Here is a 21,146-nt window from a genome sequence, read left to right on the forward strand (position 1 = left end):
GCTCAGGTCATGATCTCATGGTTCATGAGATCGATCCCCACAGCAGACTCTGTGGTGAGACTGCACAGCCTGCTTGGGATTCTCTCTCCTTCTCTCGCTGCCCCTCCCCACCTCAAATAAAGAAATTAAAAAAAAAAAAAAAAACTTCAAAAAAAAAGACATTTCTATACCAACTTAATGCTGAAATGATAGCATTTTGGATATAGTAAATTAATAAAATACATTAAGAATGATTTCATCTGTTTCCTTTGACATTTTAAAATGTGGCTATTAGGAGTGCCTGGGTGGCTCAGTCAGTTGAGCATTTGATCTTGCAGTCTGAGAGTTCAACCCCCATATTGGGCTCGTTGCTGTCAGTGCGGAGCCCATTTCAGATCCTCTGTCCCCCTGTCTCTCTGCCCCTCCCCCATGCTCTCTCTCTCAAAAATAAACATTTAAAAAAAATAAAAATTAAAAATTAAATAATAAAATAAAATGTGGCTATTAGAAAAAGTTACATGTGGTTCACATTATACTTTTAATAAATAATGCATCATATATGACTAAAAGATTCTACCTTGACCTTCCCTCACTAAATCTTCAAAACATGGCTGAGGACTGATCTCTCACAAGGTCAGAGATCACCTTAGTTGACACAGCCCTGCCCCATTGTCCTGAAACCTGATTTCATACTTTCTTGGGGATACTGTCACATGTCCTAGGAGTTCCACATATCATTTAATACCTAGGTATTATATCAGCCAGCAATATATAATGATGTTACAATTTCAGGTAAAAAGAAGCTGGAGGGCTTGTAGAATTTACTGGAAATTCATTAAAAAGGCTTCTGCGGGCATGTGGCTCAGTCAGTAGAGCATGTGACTATTGATCTTGGGGTCATGAGTTTGAGCCCCACGTTGGGCATAGAGATTACTTTAAAAAGAATGGGGCGCCTGAATGGCTCAGTCGGTTAAGCACCTGACTTCGGCTCAGGTCATGATCTTGCAGTTTGTGAGTTCGAGCCCCACATCGGGCTCTGTGCTGACAGCTCAGAGCCTGGAGCCTGCTTTGGATTCTGTGTCTCCCTCTCTCTCTGCCCCTCCCCACCTCCTCTCTCTCTCAAAAATAAATAAAAAACATTAAAAAAATTTTTCTTAATAAATAAAAGGTGAGGGGGGTGGTGCTGGCTGGCTCAGTCGGTTAACCGTCCGACTTCGGCTCAGGTCATGACCTCGCGGTTAGTGAGTTCGAGCCCCACATTGGGCTGTGCTGACAGCTCAGAGCCTGGAGCCTACTTCGGATTCTGTGTCTCCCTCTCTCTCTGCCCCCCCCCCCCGCCCCCACTCGCACTCTGTCTCTCAAAAATAAACATTAAACAAAATTTAAAAATTTTAAAAAGTCTTCTGAAATTCCCCCAGAAATTTGTAATTTTTCAATCTCTTAAGTTTTAGAAAAAATCTCCAGGGGCATCTGGTTGGCATATGGTGGAGCATGCTAGAGATTACTTAGATGAAAGGGAAGGAAGGAAGGAAGGAAGGAAGGAAGGAAGGAAGGAAGGAAGGGGAAGGGGAAGGGGAAGGGGAAGGGGAAGGGGAAGGGAGGAAGGGAGGAAGGGAGGAAGGGAGGAAGGGAGGAAGGGAGGAAGGAAGGAAGGAAGGAAGGAAGGAAGGAAGGAAGGAAAGGAGGGAGGGAAAGGAAGGAGGGAAAGGAAGGAGGGGAAGGAGGGAAAGGAAGGAGGGAAAGGAAGGAGGGAGGGAGGGAGGGAGGGAGGGAGGAAGGTGGAAGGAAGGAAAGGAAGGAAGGGAAGAAGGGAGGAAGGCAGGAAGGAAGGAAAGGCCACCAAAAAGGTTCTTTGTACTAAGACATGAAGACGAGACTTTGTGGTAATCCTTACTACCTCCATTACAATTTTTTTGTTTTGGGGTTTTTTTTTTTTGTTTTTTGTTTTTTTTTTTGAGAAAGAGAGAGCACGCACGTGCAGGTGAGCGAGGGGCAGAGAGAGAGAGAGAGAGAGAGAGAGAGAGAGAGAGAGAGAGAGATAGAATCCCACAAGGGGCAGAGAGAGAGAGAAGAGGGCCTCACCTGAAGCAGGGCACAAGCTCACCCAATGTGGGACTCAAACTCACGAACCGTGAGATCATGACCTGAGTCCAAGTCAGGTGCTCGATGACCGAGCCCCCCAGGTGCCCCCACTACTGTAGTTCTCGTTCCTCCAGGAGGGTCACAGCCCTTCGATGTAATTCCTGAGGATCACTTGTCAGTTTTCATCTTTTAAGATTCAATTGGACCAAACCAACTTAACACCTTCTTCTGTGTCAGAAATGCAAGATGTGTGACCTGAGCAACAGAGAGTACTCTATAATATAGATACAACATAGAACCAAAATACTTACTTGGGGAACTGGCAGAGACCCGCTTCCTGGTCAGGCTCTCCTGGCTGGCCTTGTCTGAAGCTGAAGAGCCCCTCGTTTGGACCTGCCTCTTTCCTGGGTTCTCATCTGGCTCTGGTGACTTCTCCATCCCGTGGAAATACTTCATGTGATAGTGCAACAGTTTGGCCTTGCGGAAAAATTTTAAACAATCCACAACCTTGCACCTGAACTTGTGATCTAGGTCGACAGCTGGGGCTTTACATGTCACAAAATCATCTGTTTTCTTAAAAGTATTTGTTACTGAAAAACAGAACAGAAACAAAAACAAAGATTCCTCGTGCTTATCCTACTTATGACAATACATGTATTACACACGGCAACAAAAAGTGAAAGAGCAGAAAGCATATGGAGACAGAGACATCAGGCAGCCATCACCTCCCCAGATTACTGTTTGGAAAGAAAGGATACAACTTCAGGATAAATAACAGACACTCAACCAAGATTCATCTTCTGAATGAGAAGATCAACATGTTTTTGTTTGCTTATTAGATCGCTTCTCGGCCTTTTGGCTAAGATCAAGTGTTTGCTTATTAGGCAGCCACACAAGTTCTCAAGGTTGTAGACTGTAGGGAAAGAACAGGAAAAATCCTTAAAAAAAAAAATCAGAAACCCAACCCACCAGTACTTAATACTCTTGACTTAGAACAGATTCAAACTTACTACGATCCTAATACTTGTGTGTGTGGACAAAACTAGGGAATATTCTGGTGGGATCTTTTTATAAAACCAAAGGGATCTCACAATGATTTTTGTACAAAGAGAGTGTAACTGTTACAAAAGTTTTTGATATTTTGCTACCATGTACTTTGTTTGAACAAAGGGACTCAGTAAGAAAAAAAAAAAGATAACCAAATGAGTGGATGAGGAGAACTCAGGAGGACTCCATGGTCAAATTTAAAGAGGCAAAAACAGTTTGAAATGCGCCCTCTGCCCCAAAAAACAAACAGAAGGCAACAATTTGCCATGTATCAATGACAAAAAATAAAGCTGTAACAAGAAATTCATGTGTGTTGGAAACAGTTTATTGAAGACTCCTTTCATAATGCCTTCACCCCAATGAGAGTAATCCCCTTAAATTCAAATTTTCCTACACTCTTGATTAGGTCACCCAAGAATATCCTAAAAAGACTTTTCTTGGGTGAATCAAATATTTCCCAAATACAATGATACAATTTCCATTAGAAGCAGATAGTATACTGAACCTTTGGTAAATATTAGGATTACATTTTCAAATACCATTCCACAATCAGAAGAAATAAAATTCTTAAACTCAATCTAAATCAAGTCAACATTTCCAAATCAGCACTAGGGTAAGATTACAAAACTGGTACGTTTGATGATCTGATGGATGCCACTATACGGGCATTTTAAACAAGTTAAAAAAAAAAATACACATACACACACACACACACACACATCCTAAAGCAGAATGCCTTAAAATCACTTTCTATCTATGACAAGAGATAAAACAAAAAGGTTCAAATCAATAAGATGCAGTTAAGAGAAGAAAACAAACATGAAACCAAATGGAATACATACTTAGAAACATGGGTGTACTGAAAAAGCATGTCAGTGGAGAAATTCAAAACTCAAACCTCCAAGGGCACCTGAGTAGCTCAGTTGGTTAAGCGTCTGACTCTTGATTTCAGCTCAGGTCATGATCTCAGGGTGGTGAGATTGAGCCCCACATTGGGCTCCACACTAAGCAAGGAGCCTAAGATTCTCTCTCCCTCTCCTTCTGCCCCTCCCACCGCTCACACACACTCATTCTAAAAACAACAAAAACCACCTCAAACCTCCAATACATCCTAAAATTATTTCTTAAATTACAAGTGGTTTCTCTGGAATTTCCTCCTCTTGAGCCTATTAAGCTGAACCATATTAATTTGCCATTTTTATAGATTAATAAAATTAAATATTGGCTATTTCATATGGTTCAACCTAATAATTCCTTTTCCATTTTGACGGTCTCCAAAATCACTGCAGACAACCCCACTAACCATCATATGAATAAGGTAAGGTCCAATGTCACAGAGCATCAACACCACCTGCCATCTGAGAACTACAGCAGTCAAGCTCAGCTATAGTAAACTCATGCATCCTTTGGCTTGTGTTTGTAAGCTGTGGTTATTGTGATAAGTTGACTTATAATGGAAAAGAACAATGCCAAAATACAAACATCTTTGAGTTTAAAAAAATATATTAAGGGTTTAAAATAATGAGAACTCCAAACCAATTCCATGAAAAATTACCATTCTCTCTATTCAAACACACTGGACCTTTGTGTACACACCACTGGACATTTGCATAAGGAAAAGACAGGACAGTCTAAAAGTGTGGGCTCTGCAGCTGGACAGCCTGGTTCAAATCCTGACTCCTTTACTTACTCCTCCTGCCTCTGCTTCTTCTAGTGCAGGGTGGCGAGATTAAGGGTAACTCCTTCACAGAGCTGTGAGACTTAAATGAATTACATGCAAAGATCCTAGAAAAATGTCTGGCATATACTAAGTGCTCAATAAATATTGGTCCTTACTATTATATAGTATAATTTTAGACTTATAAACAAATGGGACTTATGAACAGCTTTTCAGGAATTAATCTGCTCATAAGCAGGATAGAAGTCCCCACCATTCTCAGCCTCACTGAACACTCATGCTAGCGGCAATATGGCATAATGGAATCAGCTCAACTTTAAATTCCAGCTCTTTCATTAGCTGTATAAATAAATTGTACATATTTTTCAAACTATTTCGGATTTGGTTTCTCATCTATGAAAGGGAATATATACCACCTATTTCAAAGAGATGAGAGAAGGCTGTAACATATATATATGTGTGTGTGTGTGTGTGTGTGTGTGTGTGTGTGTGTGTGTGTGTGTGTGTGTATGTGCTTGGCACAAAGCAGTTCATTTCAAATATTAAATACATCTTGGTAAACAAGCTTATGTCATTTATGGAATGAGGCTGGAGACAGCAATTATAATTACCAACCAAAGTGAAAACAGCCCTCATAAACTCTGGCTGAGGACATATCACTCTGTAAGCACTCCCATTTTTCTGCATCCTTCTACAAATGTGAAATCCAAATGAACCACAAGATTCCTAGTCTGGCCACTCAGTAGGATTATTACCCCCACCTTTCAGAACATCTTACTTTTACAAACATAGACAAAGGGTTTTTGGTTTTGTTTTTTTAAATAGTCACATTACATGGTACTGGAAAGTACCAGCTTAGTCCACCAAAATCCTGAACTATGTGCTGTCTGCCTTTTTTTTTTTTTTTTTAAGTTTATTTTGAGAGAGAAAGAGTACACTAGTGGGGAAGGAGCAGAGAGAGAGAGGGAGAGCGAGAATCCCAACGAGGCTCCACTGCCAGCACAAAGCCCAACATGGGGCTCAATCCCACGAACCATGAAATCATGACCTGAGCCGAGATGAAGAGTCAGCCACTTAACCAACTGAGCTATCAGGCATCCCTGTTTTGTCTGCCTTTTTAAAACACTAATTGAAGTGCATTTCCATTTTCCTCAAATAGTTTTGTCAAACTACATGTTGGAAGTTACACACTTATCCCGAACAAACTCCATCAGATTATTTTAATCCAAGAATTTTGTAACTCTTGATGCTGTAATTCTATACATTTAGGTCTTTTTTTTTTTTTTTAAAGAGAGAGAGAGAGAGAGAGAGCGAGCATGAGTGGAAGTGAGGGGCAGAGGGAGAGAGAGACAGTATCTTACTCAGGCTCCATGCTCAGAATGGAGTCCAACATGGGGCTCAATCTCACTACCCCAGGATCATGACCTGAGCAAAAGTCAGGAGTTGGATGCTCAACTGACTGAACGATCCAGGTGCCCTATATCCTAGTTTTTGCATAGGACAGGAAACACAAGCCCTCTGTATGCACAATGAAAGTTGCCAGTTCAGCCAGGATAGGTCACATGGTTCTCTGTTTGGCACACCTCTCTCCCATGCAAATCAAGCCCTGCTCATCCTTCAATTGCCACCTACTTACATAAAGCTTTTGCCTTGGCCTCTCAGCAGAAAAGATTTTATCCCGCTTTCTCTGAATTCCCATAAGTACTTTATGGAAAATAAATCTTGTGGTATCTATCCCTTTCTATCTCTATTACAGGTGGTTCTGCCTTCTTTATTCTAAAATGTTGAAATGGGGGACAGGTTCCATTCTTTACTTCTCCTATGATACTTACCTTAGTGTATCACAACATTAAACAAGAGAGCTGGCCTCTCTTAAGACCATTTCCTCACCAAATGGGAAGAAAAATACTTATTTCACAAGGCCCCTACATGTTTCCCTGAAAACCCATTATTAACTACAGCAAGTTACTTGAACATTAGTTGTCATCATGGTTATCACTGACCTTATAGCTGTCTGTTTAAAACAATCAAAGTTACCGGTGGTGTGTACACAAGGATCCCAGCCAGGAAGCCATGTATCAGTGGCACAACCTGAGAAATTTTAACATCCAACTGCCCTTTATTAATCAAACACTGAAGTGTTAATGTTAATAAAAGCACAGAAGAAATAGTAAAATGATACACCCAGCAAAATGTTTTACATTTTCAAAGAATTTAATATTAGAATATGCACAGTATGACTATGCTAAAGAAAACCCACAAGAGAAATACGATCAAAACAAAACATTATGCACAGAAATATTATATACAATATTATAAGTAATGGCAACCTTTTGGTTATGAGACTTCAAGTAAAAAGAACTGTTTTCTACTTTTCCATGCTTGCTAATAAGGTATAATAGCCATTACTGTCCTCACAATAGAAAGAATAACACAATGTTTTCATATTTCTGTATTATACTACTCCCCAGAACAGTGTTCCTGTAACCAAAGAAACATGGTGCTGGAAGCATGGTCAAGAACCAGGAGAGCAGCTGGCTGCCCTTAGGGCCCACTGGGCCACAATCTGCATGGATCCCACGTCTCACACAGGTGTGTAACCTGGGTCCCAATAGGACTTTATCTGGAACATATGTCACTGATGGCACCAGCCAGCTAAGTGACATCATCTACTCTGGGAAACTAGAGTTTTTTGTCAACATTGGGAGCAGTTACCAGGAGACAAAAAGCAGAGAATATGTAAATTAAATCCTCCAGGGAGCCGGATTCAAAAGCTACCCTCTGGGGGCGCCTGGGTGGCTCAGTCGGTTAAGCGTCGGACTTCAGCTCAGGTCATGATCTCGCTCGCGGTCCATGAGTTCGAGCCCCGCGTCGGGCTCTGGGCTGATGGCTCAGAGCCTGGAGCCTGCTTCAGATTCTGTGTCTCCCTCTCTCTCTGCCCCTCCCCCGTTCATGCTCTGTCTCTCTCTGTCTCAAAAATAAATAAACTTAAAAAAAAAAAGCTGCTGAGGATTCAACTCAGTTTAAAAAAAAAAAAAAAGCTACCCTCTGGGTAGTGGGTAAATCACTGGAACCAAGTTACTCCAGTTTTTTAAGGAAATGGTATGGAAATCAGTATTTCCAAGTAGTTATCGGTATTATCGTTTAAATGGTCTGTGCTCTTCCTCATGTTTAATAGATTTCTGTTTGAAGAAATCAAGGCAAAGCACAGAACTCTCCCCTGGGCTCCCAGCCTCAAAAATCTCAAGAGTCACTCTTGGCTCTTGCCTCTTGCCTCTCTCAAAATTACTTCTATACATTGCTATGCAAAGAAAAATGGTCCACAGAATTTGAATTTGCTTTTAAGAATGGTAACTCTTAAGGACTATTTCCTTTACTTTTGGGAGGAAAATAAATTACAAAATTTATCCTAATAATCCCTGCCTCCAAGTATTCACATCCAAGTGTAATCCTTTTCCCTTGAGTGTGGGCAGAACCTGTAACTTGCCTCTAATAGAATAAGCAAAGTCACTTTTGTGATTATATCATGTAATATTTAACATGTACTTTACTAGCAGGTATTCTCCTTTGAAGTCCTGATGAAACAAGCTGCTATGTTGTGAGCTACTCTCCAGAGAAGACAAGTAACTTGTAACTGAGAGTGCCAGCAAGAACGTGGCCTTGAATGACAGCCCACAACGACAGCCCACAACGAATTGAATGCTGCCAACAACCATGTAAGCCTGGAAGCAAATCTTTCTCCAGTAGAGTTTTCAGATGAGAATGCAGCCCTGGTCAACCCCTTGACCGCAGTCTTGCAGAGGACCCAGGTAAATTCTGCCTGGACTCCTCATCCACAGAAACTATGAGAAAATAAATGTGTTGTTTTAAACCACTATGTATGTGGTAACATGGTTACACAGTGACAGATAATCCAGAATAGGATCAGAAGCCCTCTCATTTTCTGTATACTTGAGTAAAGCTGTATACTTTCCCTTTTATGATAAGCATACATTAATCTTAAACTTAAAAAAGTTTTTAAACTATGTTTTCTGAAACATGGCTTAGAAATAATATCCTGTTTAACCCTTTTTTAAACACCCCCATTGCTAGTTCTTCAATCCTCACATTTAGAAGATTATGATGGTGATATTTAGTCTTGTTGACCATACTCAATCTGGCATTCCAAGCCCATGTCAATCTAAATACCATCTTGCTTTCCAAATTCAGCTCCCATTAACAATCCACCATGAGGCCTTAGTAGCTGCCCAGCCAACTGCTGGCCCCAACAACTGCTTAATGCTCTCATGGCTCATACCTCCACTCCGGCTTTGCCCTCTCCCTGCCATCCCTCACAGGCTTGGCCAAGTACTCAATTCTATCCAAACTCAGCTCACTCCATGAGCAGGAAGGTGTCCAGATGGCCCTGGCTCTCAGGGACCACATGCCATCAACTCCTGGCACAAATGACTACCTGATGCACCCCATCTTTGGCACTTCAGATCTGTTCCCATATCCTATCCTTTATGACTTCTCCGGCCAAAGAATAAGGGCCATTTCTCATTGTCTTGTACATGTACCCTCAGCACCATGCCCCAATACAGTTGGTATTTTTACTAGCAATGACACCATGTGATCCCAATAGTTTAATAATTTTTTGACATGTACTTCAAATACTATAATGGGTAAAACATTTTTCAGGTCTGTGAAGGAATAATTTTATCAGCTCTGAAGCAACAAAAGGCAATCAAAAAGAAACATGAACACATGCAAATATTCACAGCAAGTCCAGTCAAATGCATCAAATAAAAAAACAAAAATGTCCTTAATTAGAAAAACAGTTAAATAAATTATGGGAAGTCTGCATTATGTAATTCTAGTCAGCTATTTAAAAGAATGAGGCAGCTCTGTATTTACTGATATAGATAATTTCAAGATATACTAAGTGAAAACAGAAAGTTGCCTAGTCCAGGGGCACCTGGGTGGCTCAGTCGGTTAAGGGTCTGATTTGGCTCAGGTCATAATCTCATAGCTCGTGAATTTGAGCCCTGCATCAGGCTCTGTGCTGACAGCTCAGAGCCTGAAGCCTGCTTCAGATTCTGTGTGTCTCTGTCTTTCTTTGTCCCTCCCCCACTCACACTCTGTCTCTCTCAAAACTAAACATTAAAAAAAAAAAAAAAAAAATTTATCCCTAAGGATTAAAAAAAAAAAAAAAGTTGCCCAGTCCATACCATAGTGTATGACCCTACGTATGGTGACAAGTGGGGAAAAAAGATATTATAAAAATGCATATATAAAAATGCAGGGGGTTGCCTGGCTGGCTCAATCGGGGGGAGCATGCAACTCTTGATATCAAGGTTCTGAGTTTGAGCCCCACATGGGGTATAGAGATTACTTAAAAATAAAATATTTTAAAAAAATAAAAATAAAAATAAAATCATTTTTTAAAAAGTGCTCACAGAATGAAGAAGATACAGGAACCAGTTTGAAAGGCTCCCACTGGCCAAATCTGGAACAGTGGTGGGTATTAAAATAATGACAGACACAGATTATAACCCACAGAAGAAAGTAAGAATCCATGAGTCCATGTAGATACAAATAAAGAGGGAAAAGCTCTTCATAATAAAAAAATACAACCAGTAAAATGTAGAAGAAATTATTAAAATTAGAAATCACCAGTTGGCAGCCATTACAGTAAAAATTGTTTCAGACAGGGGCACCTGGGTGGCTCAAGTCATGATCATGGTTCGTGGGTTCCAGTCCCCACGTCAGGTTCTGTGCTAACAGCTCAGAGCCTGGGGCCTGCTTCAGATTCTGTCTCTCTCTGCCCCTCCCCCACTCACACACACACTCTCTCTCTCTCTCTCTCTCTCTCTCTCTCTCCAAAAATAAATAAACATTATAAAAAAAAATTTTTTTTAATTTGTTTCAGACAAGAAATACCAGGATGCCTGGGTGGCTCAGTAGGTTAAGCATCTGACTTCAGGTCATGATCTCGCAGTCCGTGAGTTCAAGCTCTGCATCAGGCTTTGTGCTGACAGCTCGGAGCCTGGAGCCTGCTTCAGATTCTGTATCTCCCTCTCTCTCTGCCCCTCCCCTGCTTGTACTCTGTCTCTCTCTGTCTCTCTCTCTCTCTCTCTCTCTCAAAAATTAAAAAAAAAAAAAAACATTAAAAAAAAGAAAATAAAAAATACTAACAGATGCTAAAATAATAGGTGAATGTTTCATGGAGAAACAAAATATTTATATAGCCTCAAAATAACCTCTCACAAGAAACTTATTAATTATAAAGGGAAAAATAATAGCTTTATAGAACAGATAAAACCCTAGCCAAGTGATCAAAGTTAACATCACCAATAAATGGGACAAACAGGTATCATGTGCCTCTTGATAGAATGCACTTAAAAAGAACATATCACTTACATGGTATTTCTTCTAAAAGTCAATAACCTAAAGCTAATCCTGAGGATAGAGCAGAAAACACCAAATTAAGGGACATCATATCCTTTAGAAATGTCAAGTTCATGAAAAACAAAGAAAGACTGAAGAATTGGGCTCAGGTCATGATCTCACAGCTCGTTGAGTTCGAGCCCCACATCGGGCTCTGTGCAGACAGCTCAGAGCCTGGAGCCTGATTCAATTCTGTGTCTCCCTCTCTCTCTGCCCCTAACCCACTCGCATACTGTCTCTGTCTCTCTCAAAAATAAACATTAAAAAAAAAATAAGAAGAAGAAAGACTGAAGAATTATTTCAGATGAAAGGGGACTAAAGAAACATGATGATGAAATCCAATGTATCATCCTGGATTGGATCCTGCTCAGAAAAAAGTTTTTCCCACTTTTGCCATAATGGACATTATTGGAACTGAGGAAGTTTGAATAAGGTCCTTACTTTGATAACCACACTGCAGTAATATAGGAGAATGTCCTTGTTTTTAGGAAATATGCACTGGAGTATTTAGGGGTAAAATTCTGCAACTTATGGCAAGACAACTCAGAAAAAAATACTTTTAAAAAATAATAAAGCAAACACAGCAAATTGCTAACTAGTGGGGAATCAGGTTGAAGACATATAGGAATTTTTTGTACTAATTTTCCAACTTTTTTTTTAAGTTTCTGTATTTATTTTGAGAGAGAGAGTTGGGGAGGGACAGAGGGAGAGAGAGAGAATCCCAAGCAGGCTCACCACTGTCAGTGAAGAGCCTGATACGGGGCTCAACCCCACGAACAGTGAGATCATGACCTGAGCCGAAATCAAGAGTTGGACGCTTAACCAACTGAACCACCCAGGTGCCCCTCCAACTTTTTTACAAGTTGAAATAATTTGAAATTATTTCAAAGTAAAAACTTGCTAAAAATATATGCAGAGGGGCGCCTGAGTGGCTCAATCAGCTAAGCATCCAACTTCAGCTCAGGTCATAACCTCACAGTTCATCAGTTCGAGCCCCACATTGGGCTCTCTGCTGTCAGCACAAAAAGCCTGCTTTGGATCTTCCTTCTCCCTCTCTCTCTGTTCCTCCCCCACTTGCTCTCTCTGTTTCTAATTCTCTTTCAAAAATAGACAAATATTGGGGCGCCTGGGTGGTGCAGTCGGTTAAGCGTCCGACTTCAGCCAGGTCACGATCTTGTGGTCCGTGAGTTCGAGCCCCGCGTTGGGCTCTGGGCTGATGGCTCAGAGCCTGGAGCCTATTTCCGATTCTGTGTCTCCCTCTCTCTCTGCCCCTCCCCCGTTCATGCTCTGTCTCTCTCTGTCCCAAAAATAAAATAAACGTTGGAAAAAAAAAAAAAAAAAAAAACAAAAATAGACAAATATATATCTACAGACGGGCACCTGGCTGGCTCAGTTGGAACTCTCGATCTTGGAGTTGTGAGTTCAAGCCCCATGTTAGAGACAGAGTTTATTTAATTAAAAAAAATTAATATATGCAGAAAAAATCTATATACACAGGAAAACTACTCTGAGGACACAGAATAGCTAAGTGTGGGAGGAAAACCACCCCACCAAGGCTATCCCCTAGGTGCAAACCTCTGCACTCAGTGCTCACAAAAATCACTGAGCATTTATTCCACAAGATGGCAGAGTTGCCCCAAATGCCAGAGCTGTGTCTGGAGCTGATAATGCCTCTCCGGACTAGAGGTGTGCTGCCTTCCTTGGCTCCTCCTCCTGCTGTTCAAGAGCTTCCTTCACACAGATTTCCTAGATTGTGACTCCGTCCCAGGCTAGAAATTCGAAGACTGGCACCAGCTCAGGACACGATCACTAAAGAGTGACTAATGTGACAGCATCCTGACCTCAAGGGACCCTGTTGGATGTTTCTGACGATGATACTGCCCTCCTTCCTGCTTACTTACATAATACATTCCTGATGAATGAGTCCTCAACAAAACTCTCTCTCTCCCAGCCATCTTTCTAGATCATCCTGTACTCACCACTAAATCCATGTTCCAAAAGAAACACCAGAAACATCATTCCATTTCCAGATCAACACATCTTCCTCCCTCAAATTAAAGAATTCCAAAAGCACCATCCTGTCTGGAGTACTGTCATCACTTGTACCACACACTCTTCTTCAAACCTGGCCACCCTACTACGCCTCTTAAAGTATACACACTACTTTAACAAGTACCTTCAAGAGCTGTGGGAATCTTGTGTCACATACTACGCAACTTCTCTAAAGACAGGGACTATGTTCACTTCTCAATTTATATAGCACCCAACATCTCATCAGAGGGCTTTAGGCACTCAGTTGGAAAATGGGAGTCACAGACTGTATCACCAGCAAGTAGGAAATGTGCAACTGTGACTAAGTCACTCCTTTTGCCAAGTATTAGGCTCTTTGCCCATAAGACAGAATTAGTAGTGAAAAATTAGAAAGAGTTTAAATATTTTTCAGGAGGACATAGTTAAATAAATCATGGAATACCCATACAATAAAATAAATTATATGTAATTGTGAAAGGAGATAAGAACTGATGTGGAAAAATACCATAAATGAAAATGGCAAGCCATCAAATAGTATAAGAATATGATTCCATTATTGTGTTTTTTAAAACTTATCCCTATACATGTATGTTTGTATATGCACCAGAACCATGTCTGGAAGGATGGCAGGCCGGCCATACACCAAATTGTACCATGGCTCCTTCAAGAGTGAGAATGCTATCCATATAAAGGAGGACATTTCACTTGTTTTCTTTTTTTTTTTGAGAGAGAGAGAGAGAGAGAGAGAGAGAGCGCGCGCGCGCACGAGCGGGGGAGGCAGGGGGAGGAGACAGAGGATCTCTTCTGTCAGCACAGAGCCCGATGCAGGGCTTGAACTCACAAGCCGTGAGATCATGACCTGAGCCAAAGTTGGACACACAACCAACTGAGCCACCCAGGCGCCCCTACTGAATACCTTTTATACTTGACCAGAGCAAACAGATCTATTGGAAGACTTATTTCTTCAGTTAAGTAGTAATATTTAATTAATTGGATCATTCATTCCATTACCTCAAGTAATTCAAGTCAATTACTTGAGCATTTCTTAGGTACCAAACCTTTGGGAGGAAGAAAGGAAAGCTGGAGGAGGTTAGGAAAACACAGAAAGTTATATAACAGATTTCTTTGAGCTCAGGGAGGCACTTCTAGGAACGGATTGTCCTCGATACTCCCAGTTGATAAATGATGAATAGCATTATTGATTGATTGCCCAGCTTAAATATTTCTAGATCTGCCATAATGTTGAAAACTCTTTTCAAAACAAAATTTCAAGTAAGTCCTTTTTTTTTTAAAGATTCTTTTCTCTTGTGCACATGAGTGGGGGAGGGGCAGGGAGAGAGAGCCTGAAGCAGGCTCTGTGCTGACAGCAGAGAGCCCGACGCGGGGCTCAAACTCACGAACTGCGAAATCATTACTGAACCGAAACTGGATGCTTAACTGACTGGGTCACCCAAATGCCCCCAAGTAAGTCCTAATTTTTGATGCAGTGGTTCTTTTTTTAAAGATTCCTGTTGGATACAGGGATTAAAAATATCAACATATATGAACAGATAAAAAATCTGTTTTGAAAATTAATGTGAAAAGGCATTTTATTTTGTTTTCTAATGTATTTAACTAAATCACTTCAGTTATTTATTAATTTTTTTATTGAAAAACATAACATAGCAAGAACAAAAGGTCATCCCAGACTGTGTGGACTTAGTATAACCATCACTTTTGAGTAATGAGGAGACAGCAAGTTTTTCTTAATGTTGATTTTTAAAATGAAATGTGATTTCTTACAATCAGAACACTAATTCTTTATGAGTATTAGTTCTTGATGAATTTTTATAACTACTCTGAATTAAGGCAGCTGGGACTCTTTTAAAAAATTATTTTAGGGGTGCCTGGGTGACTCAGTCAGTTGAGTGTCTAATTCTTGGTCTTGGCTCAGGTCGTGACCCCAGGGTCATGGGATCGAGCCCCATGTCGGGCACCATGCTTAGCGTGGAGCCTGCTTGGGATTTTCCCTCTCTCTCTCTCTCTCTTCCCCTCTCCTTCTCTCTCTCCTTCTCTCTCTATATCCCTCTTTCTCCCCGCCTCCTCTCCTTCCCTCTGTCTCTCTCCCCCACGTGTACATGCTCTTACTCTCTAAATTAAAAATTTTTTTAATAAAAAATTATTTTATAAAGAGTCATTTTGCAGATTTTCCCCCCATAAGTGTCAAAAATAATACATGCCAGGAGAAATTAAAACCAAGTAAAAGAAAACAAAAGTGAGGGGTGCCTAGGTGGCTCAGTCGGTTAAGCGTCCAAATCTTGGTTTCAGCCCAGGTCATGATCTCACGGTTGGGGTTCGAGCCCCGCATCTAGCTCTCTTCTGTCAGCACAGAGCCTGCTTTGGATTCTGTGTCTCCTTCTCTCTCTGCCCCTCCCCCAGTTTGCACTCTGTCTCTGTCTCCCTCTCAAAAATAAACATTTAAAAAAATTAAAAAAAAAAAGATGTTCACTAAAAGTGTGCAAAACGAAAGCCGACAGGTAAGAGCATACCTGCTGTGCTTGCAGGACAGGGAGAAGGCCATGTGGCTGCAGCAAAGTCAGCAGAAAGGAGAGAGTGAAGAGAGGTAACAGGTGACCAGAAGAAGCAGGGTCACTACAGGCCAATGTAAGGACTTGTGGCATGCATGAACAAATACCAACATTTCTGGACAGTGCAAGACATGAATGCTAGCTTTATTATTCTTATTCTCTTCTGGATTTCTTTTCTAATTTATGAATATAAAAAAACCAAGTTCCCAAAAAGAGTATACTGAATGAAGACAAGATCACTTCCATAAATAAGGTAAAATGTACCAACAAAATCCTTGGTGAAGTTCGAATAAGGTCCTGATTTTGAGAATTGTATCATGGTATTGTAAGAAATACACACCAAAGTATTTAGAAGCAGAATTCTGCAACTTATTTGCAAACAATTCAGAAAAAATCCTTGGAAATAAGATAAGGCCAAAGAATACTAGCTAAGTAGGAGGAAAGCAACCTTACCAATACAGAGATCCAGGTGAACACTTGAGGGCTAGCCCCCTCTCTGAGAACAAGGCACTGTCAGTAGTTCCATCAACTCCTCAAAGCAACTGACCTCACTTTAGCAGCAACTAATCAGCTCAGCCTTAACCCAGTTCAGGAAGCCTGCAATTAAGTCAGAAAGCACACCTAACAGTTTCAGAAAAGGCTCTATGATTACACTGTTGATGTTGCTCTGCCTCCATCTCCAAATGCCTAATTGCTACTCATCCTTCAAGGCCCTGTGAAAGTACCACCTTCTTCCACCCCTGCCCCCAAACCACCAACCTAAATTTCACCTCTCCCCCAGAGTCAGATCCAAATAACATTTAATGAACACTAAGACCACAAGTGCCCCATTCATCTCTGTATACTCAACAGTTAGCAGAGCTCCTTGGGCATACAGTAAGGACTCAAGTTGAGTCCTGAGTTCAATTTTCATGTGGCAAGCACACATTATTACTGCCAGTCTTCTCTCCCATAGTTTTAGGTATTTCTTATGATGCCACCTTACTTCCTGTATTACAGGCACCTGGAGCCTTATCAATGCCCCTGCACAGAAAGACCTAGGGCACTGACCAGATGTCTCATTCATTTCTCTAACCTCAAAACAATGAATTCTCAACCAATTCTCCACCAAAACATGCCTGATGGCAAACCACAGACACAACTTTCCAAACTACAATGGCTATTACCCTATGACTCTTTTACTCAAGAAAACATAAGAGAACACAAGTGCACAAAAGCTAAACTATTGTAGGCATTAACTAAATTAAACCTGGTTAATTTAAAAATAAATCATCTGCAAAAACTACTATAGGCATTACTCTAAAACTTACCTGGTTAACTTACAAGTAAATCATTTGTAAACATTCAGTATTTTAGTGACAAATAACTTCCTACTCATTTTATAACTGACAACATATCAAGACTCCGGGGGTTAGAATCACTGACCTAAACCATGCAGCAAATATCCCATTTCTAACAGGTACATAGTTTAAAAAAAAAAAAGCTGAATAAGCCTATAACTTCTATTAGGTCTTCTCCCCTATTTACTTTGTGGTTCATGTACAATATTCACAAATGAGAGAGCTTAGAATAGTCTGGCACTTCATAGACAATAAATACTCTTGACTAAAACGAATGGACCGCAGCCCATTTTCAAAAGGCTCTGGTAACCTGAGTATGACCAAATAGGCTAGGCCCAGATTTAGAGAATAATCTGAGATCTCTGAACTTCTAAGGGCATCTATTCTAATTCTATTTTACAACTTAAACAAATGCCTACCCAAGTAGCAGAATTTCAACTGCATTTTCCTCTGACTTCTAAGTCATCAAAGCAAATAGCTCAGAGCACTTATTCCTCCTAGCTCAAACTCAAGGTAATCTGACCTCTACCATTACTATAAACGCTTAGAAAATGGGCAAGTGCTTCAGTTATTTACATTGGTTGCAAAATTATTCCCCAGAAAATGCCCTGTGCAACCTGAGGCAAAAGAAGACATCAAATCTTACCATCATCGATTCCCAAAGCTCATCTGTCCTACTCTCACTTGATCTTATTTCCATCCCCCCACAAACCAGAAACACAGCTAAATTAACTGACACAACAGAAACTGTACATGTGTGTGTTTTGGAACGAGCCCCAAACACCACAAAATGAATTAACCTTAAAACAGGCATTGAATTTAGCCTCTAACCTAACCTCCTCACTCCTCTCCTCTGCACAGCATATTTCTTGGTGATGTAGGAACAATTCATTACTAATTTCCAGTGATGTCTAATATAACCCCACCTTCAAGACAATATAATTTAAGAGCTTAGTCTGCTGAATTATAAGGAACATGGCTGCCATCTAGAGCTCTCCACACCAAGTTCTGAGATTAAATTTCCACCTCATTTGTACATCAAGTCCCTTTCCCCCACATGACAGAAAAGTAGCTTGGGGGGAGAGAAGCCCTGCCACTGACAGAAGGCTCGGCCAGAAAAGGGAGATCGCTTACACCCAAGAGCCCACAAGGCTGAAGCATAACACTCTGGACCCAGCAGGACAAAAGACCAACCTAAAGGCACCATGGATGAGCCAGGAGTGAATATGTGAGTACTCTCACTTTACTATTTTCAGAAAGCTCCTCTGCTATAACATTTATGTTAACCACACGGCATGCTATCAAGACCCCTGTACAATACAGCAAGACCCACCCCAATTGAAATTATCCAAATAAAAGTATGCAATTCTGAAGACATACAGTCATTGTGGTGTCAGTTTTATAAACAGCCCCACTAAAAACAAAACTATTTAAACGTCCGTCACTCACCTTTTAACAAAGTAAAATTTTTCTATTTGTAATTTACACTACTCCTAATATTTGGAATATGCCCTTCTAAAGAAAAGCAAAGAATTTCAAATCTTATATTCATTGTTAAACATATAAATTATAGACATATTTAGTGTAACACAAATGAGGATACAGATGTACAGATTTCATGACAGCTAAAACTAAATGAAGTCACAAGTATGTAGCGTCAAAATACAGAATCACCAAATATTCAACTACCCTCTTTCTCTCCAGTAAAATAACACACTAGGAAATGGGCTATACCTTTGCTCATACTGTTTACTCTGCTGGAATACCTAGCCCCCATCTATTTCTCACAGGACAGTACTATTTACCCATCGAGATTCAGGTTAAATGTAGTATCTCCCAGGTTGAGATGGTCTTCAGGCAGGCACTAAGTCATACCAATCTTGTGTCAGTGTTACTTATTTCAATACAGTGCCTGGTATCTAGCAGGTTCACAGGATATTCCAACTGAGCAAGAAAAGATGTGCAACCGGAGCTTCCACACCCATGTCTGCAGAATCTCTTCTCACCTTTTCTGCCCTAAGTGCAGGAAGACCACTTCATTTAACATTTACCATTTCCCCAAGGCTCTCACTAAAAGAACTTCTCAGCATATTCTTCTCCAAGGAACAATGGGCAACCCGCAAACCTCCACAAGCTTCTTCATTCTTCCTCTGGGCTCATACATACATAAGCTCTGCTCTGGGAACTATAGAGCCCATACTCTCCACACACTGGAAAGGGAGAAGGTTACAGACCATCTATATTTGCCAAAAGAACACTTTCCAGGTCCAGAACCATGTCATCAATCAAAACTCACGAGATTTGATTCCACAGCTTATTTCTGGCTAAATTCACCAAAGGGCCATGTCTTCCCCTCATTAAGTCTGCCCTAGTTCAGGATACAGTTGAGTCTAGAAGAGAGCTACCCCATTATTACTTAGACCTTCACAGACATCTAGGAAATGCCAAATTTTACCTACACTTAATTCCCTTCTCCCTTCCTCTACCCATTTCAATTCATGATAAGTCAAATTTTACAAAATAAACAAATTTTTAAAATTTATTTATTTAGAGAGAAAGAGAATGGAGGGGAGGGAAAGAATGGACAGGGGCAGAAAGAGAGCAAAAGAGAATCCCAAGCAGGCTCCACATTGTCAGCACAGAGCCAAACGCAGGACTCAAACCCAGAAACCATGAGATCATGACCTGCACCAAAGCTGGACACTTAACCAACATGCGCCCCCAAAATAAAGAATTTTTTTTTAATATGAAATTTATTGTCAAATTGGTTTCCATACAACACCCAGTGCTCATCCCAAAAGATGCCCTCTTCAATACCCATCACCCACCCTCCCCACCCTCCCACCCCTCATCAACCCTCAGGTTGTTCTCAGTTTTTAAGAGTCTCTTATGCTTTGGCTCCCTCCCTCTCTAACTTCTTTTTTTTTGAGAAACTTAACAGAAGTCCATGGGGGAGGGGAAGAAAAAAAAAAAGACGTTAGAGAAGAATTTTTTAAAGATGAATGCTGATCAAGAACTTTGGGGTATGAGCTATGGGTAGGAAACATTTTTTATTTCATAAAAATTTTTAAATGGTGACTTATGCAATAATTAAAGTGACCTTTTTAATGTCTTTATTCATTTACCTTGAGAGAGAGAGCACAAGCAGGGGAGGGGCAGAGAGAGAGGGGAAAAGAGAATCACAAGCAGGCTTTGTCCTGTCAGCAGAGAGCCTAACACAGGGTTTGATCCTAAGGCAAGATCAAGAGTAAGATGCTTGGAGGGCACCTGGGTGGCTCAGTCAGTTAAGCGTCCGACTCCGGCTCAGGTCATGATCTTGCGGTTCGTGAGTTCGAACCCCATGTTGGGCTCTGTGCTGACAGTTCAGACCCTGGAGCCTGCTTCAGATTCTGTATCTCCCTCTCTCTCTGCTCCTCTTCCACTCACACTCTCTCTCACTCTCTCTCAAAAATAAACAAACATTAAAAAAATTTAAAAAAAAAAAAGAAAAAGAAAAAAAGAGTAGGGTATTTGGGGCACCTGGTGGCTCAGATGGTTAAACATCCGACTTCAGCTCAGATCATGATCTCACAGTTTGTGAGTTCAAGCCCCGTGTCCAGCTCTGCGCTGACAGGTCAGAGCCTGGAGCCTGCTTCGGATTCTGCGTCTCCCTCTCTCTCTGCCCCACCTCAGCTTGTGCTTTCTCTCTCTCTCTCTCAAAAATAAATAAATAAGGGGCGCCTGGGTGGCTCAGTAGGTTGAGCATCCTCCTTCAGCTCAGGTCATGATCTCGCAGTCTGTGGGTTCGAGCCCCGCATCAGGCTCTGTGCTGACAGCTCAGAGCCTGGAACCTGCTCCGGATTCTGTGTCTCCCTCTCTCTGCCCCTCCCCCACTCGTGCTCTGTCTCTGTCAAAAATAAATAAACATTAAAAAAATTTTTTAATAAATAAATAAATAAATAAAGAGTAGGGGCACCTGGGTGGCTCAGTCGGTTGAGAATCCAACTTCAGCTC

At 40.9% G+C, this 21,146-nt stretch overlaps 1 protein-coding gene across 6 annotated transcripts in view; it reads right to left on the bottom strand.

The window, feature by feature from the left end:
• Window positions 1–21,146, bottom strand: part of PHF20 (PHD finger protein 20) — a 170,045-nt gene that overhangs the window by 44,625 nt on the left and 104,274 nt on the right. For all 6 annotated transcript variants that reach the window (XM_015070956.3, XM_053200000.1, XM_027069976.2 and 3 more), the window contains one exon: window positions 2,373–2,651. In XM_015070956.3, coding sequence (XP_014926442.1) covers window positions 2,373–2,651 — 279 coding nt within the window. The remainder of the gene's footprint in view (window positions 1–2,372; window positions 2,652–21,146) is intronic.

This window comes from Acinonyx jubatus, chromosome A3 (genome assembly GCF_027475565.1).
Source record: "Acinonyx jubatus isolate Ajub_Pintada_27869175 chromosome A3, VMU_Ajub_asm_v1.0, whole genome shotgun sequence".
Lineage (NCBI taxonomy): Eukaryota > Metazoa > Chordata > Mammalia > Carnivora > Felidae > Acinonyx > Acinonyx jubatus.